The 13,407-nt window shown below is 46.1% G+C and overlaps 2 protein-coding genes across 4 annotated transcripts; both read left to right on the forward strand.

The window, feature by feature from the left end:
* Window positions 1-3,788: 3,788 nt before the first annotated feature.
* Window positions 3,789-5,081, forward strand: LOC115764554 (protein windbeutel). The gene has a single exon (XM_030707676.1). It carries the CDS (start codon window positions 4,191-4,193, stop codon window positions 4,965-4,967), a length of 777 nt encoding a protein of 258 aa, XP_030563536.1. The 5' UTR covers window positions 3,789-4,190; the 3' UTR covers window positions 4,968-5,081.
* A 5,262-nt stretch (window positions 5,082-10,343) lies between these two features.
* On the forward strand, window positions 10,344-12,917 carry LOC115764567 (bromodomain-containing protein 2). 3 transcript variants are annotated; one of them, XM_030707694.1, is made up of 2 exons: window positions 10,344-11,134; window positions 11,205-12,917. In XM_030707694.1, the coding sequence occupies exon 2, from the start codon at window positions 11,271-11,273 to the stop codon at window positions 12,870-12,872; it is 1,602 nt and encodes a 533-aa protein (XP_030563554.1). In that variant the 5' UTR covers window positions 10,344-11,134; window positions 11,205-11,270; the 3' UTR covers window positions 12,873-12,917. The 3 variants fall into 3 exon arrangements, with proteins under 3 accessions (XP_030563554.1, XP_030563552.1, XP_030563553.1); XM_030707692.1 differs by having other exon boundaries at window positions 10,344-11,118; window positions 11,184-12,917; XM_030707693.1 differs by having other exon boundaries at window positions 10,345-11,134; window positions 11,184-12,917.
* Window positions 12,918-13,407: the final 490 nt, after the last annotated feature.

The following is a 13,407-nucleotide window of genomic DNA, read 5'->3' on the forward strand; positions in this document are numbered from 1 at the left end:
ACAAGTGGAGGCAAGTATTGGCAAGCATTTGCATGCCACAATAGTGCAGCAGCGCCGAGCGACGATTGACTGAGTGAGTGAGTGAGTGAGTGAGTGAGTGGCCCCCGCGCTCTTTGCATTTGTTTGTAAACAAACGCTCCCGAATAGCCCCCAAATTGGCAGTCGCATTGGAAATTTGCGCTCCCGCCGCAAAGCCCAACGCATGCGCCCTTGCAGCTAGACTCAAACTGTTATACGGCCAGGCCATTTCCCCAGTTGTGAGTTGCACAGGTAAATTGGCCCACATCATGATCGGATCGAAAGGTCTATTCAGGAGTCCACTCCTGCCAGCGCCAGACCATTTTGGCTAATTACTAGACCATATTTTAATGGTGTTTTGTATTGGTCAACCGCTTAAGGAATTATCATTAGGGGCCACGGGACGTGCTTTTGATTGACAGTGAAAGCGGTCTAAGGAGCCATATGTGGAATATTTGATTTGATTTGAAGTGGCCGCAAGCGTCTCCTCAACAAATATTGAACAGGCGTAATTAACGGCCTCGCTGGCACATAATTAGGCCTGAGGTTCATTAGGAGGCCAACTGTATCTAGCATTTGTTTCGATTTCCATTGCCAGTTGAAAGTCATGCTGAGGACAACTCGTGTATTCGCTGCACGCATTTCGCATAAAAGAAATGAACAAAAACCCTTCAAATTATTTGCAATCAAATTGGGAGCCCAGCCCAGCCCGTAAAGGCCTAAACTGACCGCACCAAATCCACGGAGCTCCATTTCGGGTTTATTGGGTGCACAAATATTGAAAACAAATTTGCGCTAAACACTTCCAATTGCCAAAGATGATATTCGGTCATATAAAAATGGCAATAAATGCAAATGAAAAGCGATAAACACAGACAAAATCCACACACGCACAGCACATCGGACGCACCCGTCCACTCTGCCCTTCGCCGTGGCCCCTGAACTCTGCCCTCTCTGTGGCCTCTCTGTGGCCGCCCTGTCTTGCCTCACCGTTAAAAAGTCAATTTTCAACGCATCGGCGAGCGGAGCCAGATATGAAACGGGGTTGAAATCGAGGCAGTTATAGTCGACAATGGGTTAACCAAAAACACATTTTCAATAAATACCAATTATGTTGATACAATTTGAATTTGGGCATGCGAATTATTGGACGGAAAGCGGAGGCCAAATGGAGGCATGGCCATATGGTCAAGAGTCAGGTGGAGTGGACTTTCATGGCCCATTTTCTGGAATTATGGCGCACAATTTTGATGAGCTTCAACTTTACAAATCTAACCGGGTTTTTACTTCTCACACTAAAAGCAGAAATGGGCAATGTAAGACTTTACGATTTATTCCACACGTGTCTATATTCACCCGATCTATTTATATATATATGAATATATTATATGCTATATGCTATGTACTTGTGCTCGATAAACTTTTGTTGCATGACTTTGACATACGTGTACGATGAAAAATTCATGGCCAGACAGTGTCGAGGCCTCGCATTGTCTCTCTCCCCCCACCACCCGCACATAATTAGTTTGACGCTGCCAAAAAATGGAGCACATGGAGGCCATCTAAGCCCCCTTCTAACGCCCGTGACGCAGTCAAAACGATTAGCTTCGTATTGGTCAATACGTTTAGCTATAAAAAGGAACAAAAACATACAATGTTGTAAGCGTTAGATTTATCGGCAAGATTGCGGTCATTCAAATTTCTGAACAATGCGCTCGAAATTTGCGCGCTTATCAACGTAATGTCGATTGGGCGGTCCCGGGCATAAGATACGATGTGGAACAAACTGGTCACATGCCGTTCATTTCCATTTCGCATAATAAAGGTCATTGTGTTATTAGTGCCCCGTCCGCTCCACCACGTAATGGCCACACAATTTATATTATTAATGCTCCACATGTGCGCACACATCGAGGACACACACATCCCTGAAATACCCAGTGAAAAAAATGGAAGCGCTTTAACTTAAAAACAAAAAAAACTCAAGACATTGTGCTCGAATCATGCTTGATAATTTCTTAACCTGAAAACAAAATTTTTTTTTCGAGAACTTCTTCTAGTCCAGAAATCAAGACTTTGTTCTCAAACCATGTTTGAAATGTCTTAATATGAAAAAAGAAAATCTTATTTCGAGAACTTCTTCTAGTTCAGTAATTCGTAACGCATTGAAGGGCATTTGGCATTCGCGTAGAGATAAGGTATCTCTGAGACACGCAGCTGTCGATTGAGTCTGGTCCCTGGAAATTCTCAGCATTAAACTCTGATTATATATGAAAAGCCGTATCTAAATATAAAATGGTTATTTTTGAGACCTTCAGCTCGTCAAATGTCAACTGGATTTTCAGTTGCGTTGGCAATTAGCCTGAAGGATAGCGATGACGTATTGGGGCTCGATGTTCGGGTGGTAAAAATAAAAGGCAGTCTCTATTGGGGGTATGGAATGGACATCTAGTTAGCTACGAGGCTCCCACAAATTATGCGTTTTGGCGCAGTCCTTTCTTGGGGTGTACTTAACAAATTGCCTGGCCAGTGTTGCATAATGAATGAAGCGCAAACAGGCGCCAGGCTGATGGGAGAGACCGGCTGGTAAGGGAGACTGTGTACACACGAACTGCCGAGTCCTTGTTTTCGGTCGCCACTTTTTGCTAGTCCAAATCAAATAGTACCAGGGCCTGCTCCTCGACCAGGGCCTAATGCCAGCTAATGCCAAGAACAGTGGCTCTTTCAGGCCTTTGTCGGGTGACAGACAATTGACGGCATTTGCACGCATGGGCAGATTCAGATTTTGATCCGGATCTGCATCAGCCCACACACGGTACACGTTCGTGATATCACCTCTATATATATGCCTTTGCAGTTGACCAATGCTCGCCGCCCACTTTTGGGCACGCCCACCCACCAAAAGATAATTTAATAGCCGCACATATCGATCGTGTGAAGCTCGAAATGCTTTTCCGAATTGCGTGCCATGTCCGATGGTCAATTTTCCGAGTTGCCGCAAATGAACAAACGAAACCGCAAATGAAAAACCAAACTAACTATTTGAACTGGGCGGCAGGTGGGCAGGAGGCGGGGGCGTGTCCATGGCATGTGTGTACTACGCACATGAATTATTAATTGACAATTGCCGAAAATGTCCATTATCAGGTGGAAGAAGGCGGCCGAAGGAGGCGGGCAACCGCGATGGGGATGGGGATGGGAATGGGGACGGGGACGGGGAAAGGGAACGAGGTCACACTGCTGTGGTAGGAAAATTTCAATTTCAGTCTAATGAAAATTGTGGCAAATGCTTGTTTTCCGGGCCAACCTCTCCTCCCCTTTCCCCTTTTTTTTTGTGAGACAATCGTCAGAATGGGGTTAGTTGGTTTTTCCCCGAGCCCAAAAGTTTTTCCTCTATGCAGGTGTTTCTGTTTCGGCCAATTGCAAATTACAACTTCCGCTCGACAGCACTCTGTCCTGCCCCTGCCCCTGCCCCAGCCACTGGCCAACACACACACACACACACGCACGCAGAGTAGACACACATATGTAGCTCTAATGACATTCGGCAATGACAGCAAATTACGCACCACAATTTGTGGAACGCTCCATTGGCCAAACTCTGATGGCTAATCAGAGAGGGCATTAGCTGATATTGCAACTGAACCAGAACTAAAACGAATTTGCCAAATGATTTTTCCATCGCTAGCAAATAAATATACTTAGTAAGCTGTTGTATTTTTTTAACATTTCAATTGACGTGGTATTCGGAATCGAAACGTTCTTATAGCCTGGCATTACATAATACCAGCTGCAAGAACCAAACAGAAGCAGGTTATAGGCAGGCCAAAAAGAAAAAGGGGAGAAAGAGAACAACTTGCCGGCGGCTTCAACTGACGTGTTCACAAGTCGTTCAACTCGATCGAGAGAGAGCGAGAGAGAGAAAGAGAGAGCACTCTCAAGCAGTGGCTGCAGAGCGCCACGAGCCCAGGTGAGCACTCGAGAGTCATCAGAGTTAGAGTCGGAGCAGGCCGCGTGGCTATAGCAACCAAACACTTCTGTTGACTTCAGCGAAAAGTCGCGAGTTTGCTCTTGCTCTTTTCTTTGGTGCCAGTCGATAGCGAGCAACGACAGAGAAGGGTCAAGGTTTTGTTGTCATCGTTGTGCAAAAAAGAATTGTGTAAAAAGCAACAATGATTAAGTTGTTGCTAACAATGCTGCTGGCAGCTTTGCTGGCGCGGCACACACGGGCCATATCGTGCGGCGGCTGCGTGGATTTGGATGAAATGAACTTTGACAAGACCATCGTGCGCTTTCCCTATGCACTGGTGAAACTCGATATTGCTTTTCCGTATGGCGAGAAGCACGAGGCTTTTGCGGAGTTCTCCAAGGCGGCGCATAAGGTAACGGACGAGTTGCTGGTGGCCACCGTTGGCATCAAAGACTATGGCGAGCTGGAAAACAAGGCGCTGGGCGAACGCTACAAAGTGGACGAAAAACAGTTTCCCGGCATATTTCTCTTTAAAGGCAACCTGGACGACTATATCCAATTTCCTGCCCATCTCGATGTAACGCTAGACAACCTAAAGTCGTTTGTGAGCAGCAACACGGCGCTCTACATTGGTCGCGACGGCTGCCTGAAGCAGTTCAACGATGCGCTCAAGAACTATGCCAACAAGGAAGATGCCGAACAGCTGGCATTGATTCAAGAGATGCAGCCCCAGCTACAGCAGCTGAGCAAGCCCGATGACCAGCAGCATGCCAAGGTGTATCTGCTGTATATGCAAAAAATCAATGAGCATGGCTATGGGTTTGTCGAGGAGGAGACCAAGCGCCTACTGCGCCTCAAGGCCGGCAAAGTGACGGCCACTAAAAAGGTGGAGCTGCAGCACAAGCTTAACATTCTCGAAGCATTTCGTGTGCACAAGCTGACCAAGACGCGTCCGGAGAAAGCCAAAGCGGAGCTTTGAGCCAAAAGAGTTCAACTAGACAATTATTCTGTAAAGCCAACCAAATTTCATACTTTTAAACCATAAATAAATAGGCCCACAATTGTTCATTAAAACCTAAATGTTACCAAAAAATTGTTTGTTATGTTTATTCGTTTGCCATGGCAACAACGACTCCAGCTAAGTGCTTGGGTAAAAAAGGACGTAGGCATAACACAGAGTGGAAGGGAGCGTAAGAAATTTGATTTGGATTTTATTAGAATATTCAACTAGCATAATTGATCTTCTGCAGACTGCCTACATAAGGCAATTATTATTAATAACACCCTAAAAGTATGCTAGGCATTTTTAATATGAATGCGCTTTAAAGTATGCAACAGCTGTTAAGCTGCAGGGGAAATTTTAAAATAAATTCCCTCAATGCAGCAGCCAGAGAGAGAGAGAGAGAGAGAGCGAGTAAGAGAGGGAGAGTGGTTGCGAAATGGGAGTCATACAAAACTGCATGATACAATTAAAAAATATAAAATAATTACAACAAATTATTGTAATTATAAAATATTATTTAAAACTATTGTAATACTAAAACATTAATCAACACATAAGCCTCCACTTGGGAGCTTATTCGATGGCATGCAATATACTGACCCATTGCAATACAAACGAAAAAGCGCCACAAGCTTGTCTGCATGTGTGTGTATGCGTGTGAGCTCCATCTGGCCGCTCTCTTCGCACTCATGTGGCCGATCGCAACAATGGCGAAGGCAAAGTCAAAAGCGCATTATGGCCGCGTTTGCTTGCATTTTTTTCTCAGCTGGTGGATCGGTTGGAGCCGGAGCAGGGGGGAGGCTGACTTCAGTGTGTGTGTGTATGTATGTGTGTTTGCGTTGTTATCGCTCATTTTCACTTTAATATGAGTTTTTGTTGCTGTTGCTTTCTTTGGAGTTTGCTCTTTTGTGCACGCTGCGCTGCTGGGCAGCCATATTTATATTTTTTTTTGTGTTTTTTTATTTTTTGTTGCTGGTCCCCGCAGCGGCAGCGGCAGCAGAGCAAAAGCAAACGCACTAAAGTTGTGTTGTGTTTTCTTTATTCGTATGCGAAAGTCAATGAACTTTTTCGGTGTTGTCTATGCGTTTCAGATGTTTTTATTGTTGTTGTTTTGCGATAAGTGCCCAGGTCGGCATTGGTATTGGTGTATTGAGCATGCTGCAATGACGGACACAAAAACAAAAAATGAATAAAAAATAAATAACAAATGAAGTAAATTACAAATTTCGAAGCTTCACAAATGCTGTTCCGTTTCAGCAACGAGTTAGGTTGAGTGCAGTTTGGGTTTGGGTTTGGGTTTGGGTTTTGGATTGCGGAATGCATGAAAAACGAAAACTCATGGCCAGCTTTCTATTCGTATAGATTTTTTGCGCTTATCGGCCAATTAATCGACGATAAATAAACAGATCCGCAACAATGCAAAAATGTGAGAGGGTATGACAGGAAGATAGCCCGCGGCTTGCCAATCGTTAATTCCTATCTAAACTGAGACCTTTGACCCGCAGCTGGGTCAATTTAGAGTCAGCTAAAAAAAGCGGAAAATTCAATTGGGAAAATTGCCAGACACGCATTCTGCTGGTTTGCCGTGCAATGCTGCGAAAAACGAAAACAAAATATAAATAAAAGAAGGAAAACAATTTTCACACACTCTGAGCAGTCCATGGCACACCTTAAAGGGGCACACGGATCATGCAAATGTTTGCATTTCCACGCAAGTGCAAACCCCAAGATAATCGATCCATCAGTCAGCGAAGCGATCTGTTGAACCCTTTACACAAAGGTTTTCGGGAAATTGAAAGCGGATCGCCCACGCTGGCAGCCAAGCGTATGGAGGAACCCTTCTCCTCATTATCATGTGCATAATCAGAACTTCAATTGCAATGGAAAATCGAATATGGAATGGCGCAGCAGCCGGAATCAACAACAGCAGATCAACGTAATTTGAGAACCGAATTGAGAAATTGTTGATCGCAGTCGACGCTTTTTGGCCAAAGGCAAAGTCATAAGGTTGCGTGTCGCCATCTTCTAGATATTATATCTAAGCAATATTCAGGTAATTTTTCGTGGACTACCTGCTGTGAGATTTACGTTTATGCATTTCAATTTCATTGTTTTGTTCGTTCGTTCGCATTTTGGCCATAAAACAGGTTCGGGCCACAAACTTATCTCGCGCTGCAGATCGCGTCTAGAAGCGAGGCGAGCAAAGAACTCTTCTATTTAGCCCGCCTACTAGTTGACAATCAGAAACACACACACACACACATATATATATATATATATATATAAGTATATATTTGTATCAAATCGGCTTTTGGCGCAGCACTAATCGAAGGGTTTGACGTCGAGGTCAGGTCAAAGCAAATGCATTAAATGTGTAATCCCAGATATGAAATCTGAGCGAGACGTCGTCGTCGTCAGAGTTTGACTTTAGAAAAACATTTTCACGACTCGGCCGAACCTCTGATGATAGTTTTTTATTATTTTTGTTTTTGTTTCTTCTTTTTGTTTTTTTGCGGCTGCTGCAGCCTCTTGGCTTGGGGATCTTGCTGGGACAGGTAGCCGCACATTTTGAAGCGCTTTGCGCATTAAACCCGAATTTTCGGTTCGTTTAAATGCGTTTTTCTTTTTGAAAAATGTTTCATTTTGAGGTTTTTGCTTTCCTCGAACCTTCTCTGATTGCAGTGCTGTGTGCCAGCCGCGCCTCAATCTCGGACACAGCCCCAAATCTAGCTTCAGTCGCTGTCATGGCTTAATTGTCTAGGCCGCGGCGCAAAACTTGCTCCGAGCTGCGGGAGTAGTGCGGGGAGGAGTGCCGTGCGAGGGGGTGGGAGCAGAACAACGTCTTGGTCGATTGGCGTTTTGGGCCGGCCATTTTCTGGGTCCGGTCGCCAACGTCACCGGCCATTGCACCGCATGGGCAGCGTCGAGATGCAGATACCTTTCGGAGTCAATGACTTGTGAGGCATGTTGTTTGGGGTTTTAGCGCCTGGCTTAAGAACGGTTGACAGACTTTTACATAAATGCATATGCACCAGGTCTAGAGCATTGTTAATTAGTTTGGAAACGAAATGCAAAACTGAAACTTGATTTGGTACTCGAGAGCAATCCGATATCACCAGCATCTTTTCTTCTTCAATATCTTGTTGACGGAACGCCTTTGAAGTGAACCCTCTCGAGTGGGAACAGAGGTGCGATTATCTCGGCTACGGTCCAGTTCGGCCCTCATCGCCGTTGCTTGATAATTAATGTCAAATAATTGGCAGAAATTTGTTTGCTATTTAATTGTGGCGCTTTTCACCACTTCCAGTGCCCAGTTGCGCTCTGAGGCCGCGTGCCCCGCGCCCTCCAGTGCGCGGCCCTTTTCAAATACATTTTCACAATTTCTCAATAAATTTTCCTTTATTGACCAAGATGCGGGCGCCCATCTCATTGCTTTTTTCGGCTACATTTCTATGTTATGTATCTACTCGTCGTATTTGAATTGCAATTGCAACATTTTTCGAGCTGCTCATGATGGCAGCTTTATCGCCATCCAAGCGGGTCATTGACTCTGTTTGAGAACACTCTTCGCGCTTACAAATATGTATGTTAGAAATGCAACATCGGGGTCGTATATTCTCTACAACCGCGAATAATTACTGATTTGCATTGCCGGAAGCACAGCCAGAAGCTGTGTGTGGGTGCGCTAGGAGTTTACCAAGATTCAGGCTCTGGCGTAGCTCAGTCTGGCAGTTAGCAGGATCCGAGGACAGCCTGTGGAACCTGCATCTTTACGCTGCATTTCGCTGTCAAGCTGTGCCCGTTGATCGCTATCAAAATCCACACAAATTCTCATTGTACTACACGGGATTCGCGGCGTTCCCACAGTTGCAGGCAACACACAGGACTCCATTGTCTACGCACACATCTATTTTTTATATCAAAATCAAAGATCGACGCTGAATGTGGCAAGCCAAACCCAAAAGTCACATGCGAACAACAATGGCCCGCAACCGATTGCCAGCTTGGCCATGGCCAACAACAAGAACCAGCTAGGAATCGCTTAAGGTTAACACATCGCAAACAATGGCCGCGCAAATGGACTAGCCATATATAGCGTATAGTGCTATGGGGCAGGAGGCAGCAGAGGGGCAAGTGTCGCGGACGCAACGAGGGTAGTTGCAAACCAGTTTCGAATACGAATGCCGCTGGGCAGCCTGTACCTGTCGACCTGACGGCCGCCTGTTGCAATGCTGCTGCTGCTGCTTCGTGCCCTGCCTAATTTGGAGGTAGGGGTAAACACTGCTGATGTCTGATACACGCTGCCTCCTCGAGATGCTGAGTCAGCGACCGAGTGGCAATTCTCTCAATTTTCATCAAAGTGCGCTGCAAGATCGCGCAATGGAAATGGACGTGTGCAGGTGCCGATCACAAGCACAAACAGTCACCGACAGGGCGATACCCTGTACCCAGATCCGAGCAGATAGAACATACAACAAATGGGAATATTCTTGACATGTTACACAATGTCGTATCTCCAGTTGTCAAAGTTTCACTAATGTGCTACACAGGCAAAATCGATAAATATCGAAATCGGAAAATTGAAGGATGACATACAAAATTAAATCAAATATTTCAAGCATAAGTAAATATTATTCATATTATTCTACAAGACAGACATGTTCATATGTCTGTAACATCCCTCCTTTTTAATCATTCTCCATGTTTGCAGGGTATAAGAAGTCACATTCTAGCTCAACGCTAGCAACAATAAGAGGCACAAAGTCAAAGAAGAAAGGGACTTAAAGAAAACAACGTATACACACACACACGCAAACTCATACACACACTAGTGCACATTTTCATTTTCGACTATAAAATTTATTCGCATTAATCGCCGTCAAAGATAAAATTAACGAAAGAATAGACATGGCCAGGGTCAGGGTCAGGGACAGGACGAGGGACGGGACACTTCTAGCCAGGGGTCGGCATGATAAGGCAACATTGACACCTTCAGCTGGAACTCAAATGGGCACGATTCTACCTGCCGATACGCTGTTGGCATTGCGGACAGTGCCAGCGACTATCTAATTGTACAGGGCCAGACGCTCCTCAGACGTGATCTGTATTGTGCCTGTGTGTGTATGTGTGTGTGTGCGAGTGTGTGTATGCCAGCTAAATAGCAACAAATTGGCAGTCTTCTAGGCAGGACTGTACATTACTCAGCGATGCACTTGTCATCGAAAAGATGCCTAAATCCTTGGTGTCTTTCGTTCATATTTTTGGCCTATTTTAAGCGAAAGGTATCCAATGTCCCGGAGGGGAAGGGCTCTTGACAGGGGCGGGGCGGGATTAAAGTGGAGTGAAGCGTATGCGTGTGTAATTAAGTGTCGCAAAAAGACGCAGATAGGAAATGTACTGGGCGCTAACATGTGAAGGTAATCAGAGTCCGATGGGGTCTAAGTGTGTGCGCGCGGGTGTGTGCGTCTGTGTGTATGTAAATAGGAAAAGCATGTTGTTGTGCGCCATGGTCGGCTAACAGGATGGAAGCGCCGTGTCCCATGCCAAGGCTGAGGGTGATAAAAATGTTCATGTAAATTGCAAAAAACAGTTTTTATGTCCCATTGCCGCATTTTGGAGGGGAGGAGAAGAACGAGACGGGCAGGCGGCTGCGTGTGAAGTGGTGCAATATATTAGACAAGGGCGGTTGGAGCTGAATGCTCCTCGCCAGATTGGATGAGGCTGATGCGAAGGCTGAGGCTTTGGCTGAATGTTGAGTGGGTGGATTGTGGGTCGTTGCCGCTTTGAAGTGTCGGCAATGTTGGGCGTAGTTTTGGTTCTATTTATAACGCATCGATGTTTCTGCCCTGTGCCAAATTGATGCTGTCAGTGAAGAGCAGCGAATATTTAACGCGTGCATGCTACACAACACTACCAGCAAAGCGGCTAAAGTTGCGCAACACTACACAGCAAGTATGGCCGTTGCTGTCAAATTATAACGAGAAGCTGTATGAGATATTCGAGCAAATTATCAAATGGGCATAAGCCAATCGGATGTCATAGAATCTGGAAGGATTATTGCGACCTGTAGGCCCTTCGTTCTTATCTTGTCCACAAACTTTCCAGGATTATCATACCATTCGATATGGTAAGTTGTAAATAAGGTACGTATTCTATGCCATTTTCCCATCATAATCGCAGTCTTTCTCTAAGGCACTTTTAATCAAACTGAAGATTCCGAATCGGGTGCAGCCGGATGTGATACCGCCGCCCGACTCAATTGGCATTTACTCAAACAAGATGCACTACATGAAGAAGCATCTGCTCGATGAGCTGAGCACGAAAATGTTCGCTCTCGATTTTATGCAGCCGGTGGACTCGGAGGCTCTACAGGTACCCACATACTACACAATCATCCAGCGTCCCATGGACGTGGGCACCATCATCAAGCGCGTGCAGAATCGATACTATCACAGCGTGGATGAGCTGATAGCCGACTTTAGGCTGGTGATAAGCAATTGTTATACATTTAATCGGCCCGAGGATATGGTCTATCGCAATGGCCAGAAGCTGGAGAAATTTTTCCTTAAGGTGCTGAAGAAACTGCCAGAGGGCCTTGAGGTGGCCTGCAACAGGGATCCCCGAGCAGTGTGCAGTCCGCGCAGCAGCGAAAAAGCCTCCGCATTCACGGAGCGCAAGTGCCGCGAGCAGCTGAAGAAGCTGCAAGGTTCCAACGCAGAGCAGGCCGATGCGGATGCTCGCGACTTCTATAAGGAGAAGCTGAGTGCGGTTTCAAAGAAGCTGAGCAAACATCATTTTAAGACACTCGAAGACTTCCACTCGCATTTGGACGTAACCTTTCTGCAATCGCGAAATCAGGCAAAGAAAATTTTCGAGAATGCATATCACGAGACTCTCGATAGCATATCCCATCACATGCAGAACAAGGAGCTGAGCCAGCTGTTCTATGCCCTACAGAAGGACCAAAACGGTTTGAGGAGAGGCCAACAGCAAGGCAAGCAGTCTAGGTGGGAGGATAATCTAATGGACGAGCTAGATGCTACTGTCGATAGACTTGGCAGTAAGCTGGACTCGTGTCGCCTGGACGATGAGGAGGAGGAGGCGGATGAGGATGAGGAGCAAGAATATATGAAGGAGGAACAACTGATAACTGCAGAAGGGGAAGAGGAACGCACCAGCAACAGTCAGGGCCATAAGCTTAGCTCGTATATGAACGGATGTGGAGCCAATTTACCTAACGCCAAGGACACAAACGAGCCGATGGACTGCGTCAGCGAGGTGGAACGTCGGGCCATTCAGCAACAGTTCGTAATGTTGCCGCTGAACTCAAAAATCGAGATAATGCACATTATTGCGCAAACCGAGGACATATCCACGGACAACTGTGACCTGCAGTGGTTCGACATCAAAAACTTTGGCGCCGAGACTTTAAATCTCATGAAAAAGGCCATGCATCCGCACACCAAGCTCAATTTGCGCAACATGAAGCCCGACGAGAAGGAGGACCTGCAGCGCAGCCTCGAAATGCGACTGCAGAATATAAACCAAGCGCTCAACGGCAACCGTCGCAAGTACACGCATAGAATGCGTATTCGCACCGCCATGCCGGCCAAGAAGAGGCCGCGCTTCTCGGCCCCGAGCACGTCGAAGAAGAATTCCAGCGGCGCCTCCAGCTTACAGCAGCAGCAGCAGCAGCGACAGCTGCAGTCAGGTGTTGGCTCCTCCAAATCTGGACTGGGCAGGCAATTGCAATCGCAGGATAGCAGTAGCGAAAGCGATTCTAGCAGCAACAGCGATTCCAGCAGCAATAGCGACTCCAGCGACAGCAGCGACTCCTCCAGCGACAGCGGCGAGGAGGCCAAAAAAAGAGGCTCATCATAAGAAAAATGTACACATTTGCATTCGAATTAAAATAAACTGCCTGAGAATCTCGAATCTGGAATCTGAAATCTGCGCATCTCTGCTGTCTATACAGCGATCACGTAGTCGGGCGAATTTTCACGAAAAATTATGCAAATGCCTGAGAGTTTCTCACGATCGGCAAAACGATGCCGAGACTCTACCTGACACCGTAGACTTGCCTAGGAAATTGGAGCGACAAAGATCATTTCGATCTCTGTCGTTGGTTTTCCATTGAAAATTTGCATAATTTTTGGTAAACAGCACAGTTTTTCACTTGGCGAAAAGGGTTGGCAAGCGAAGATCCTAATTTGCATAAGGTGCCTGGGCTTGCGAAATGGGCAAATAGTGCGCTAAACGCAAAACGAAAGTGAAAATAGGAAAATGTGAAAAGGAAACGAGCCAGGCCAGGCCAGGTCAGAGACAGGCTCAACGCTCAAGGCTTAGACACTAGACAATCGCCCAACAGGGGTTAATTATGCGCACAGTGGACGGCGCCAGACCGGATCTCACAGCA

Source organism: Drosophila novamexicana, unplaced genomic scaffold (genome assembly GCF_003285875.2).
Source record: "Drosophila novamexicana strain 15010-1031.04,08,12 unplaced genomic scaffold, DnovRS2.1 tig00000858-arrow-arrow-pilon, whole genome shotgun sequence".
In the NCBI taxonomy this organism is placed as follows: Eukaryota; Metazoa; Arthropoda; class Insecta; order Diptera; family Drosophilidae; genus Drosophila; species Drosophila novamexicana.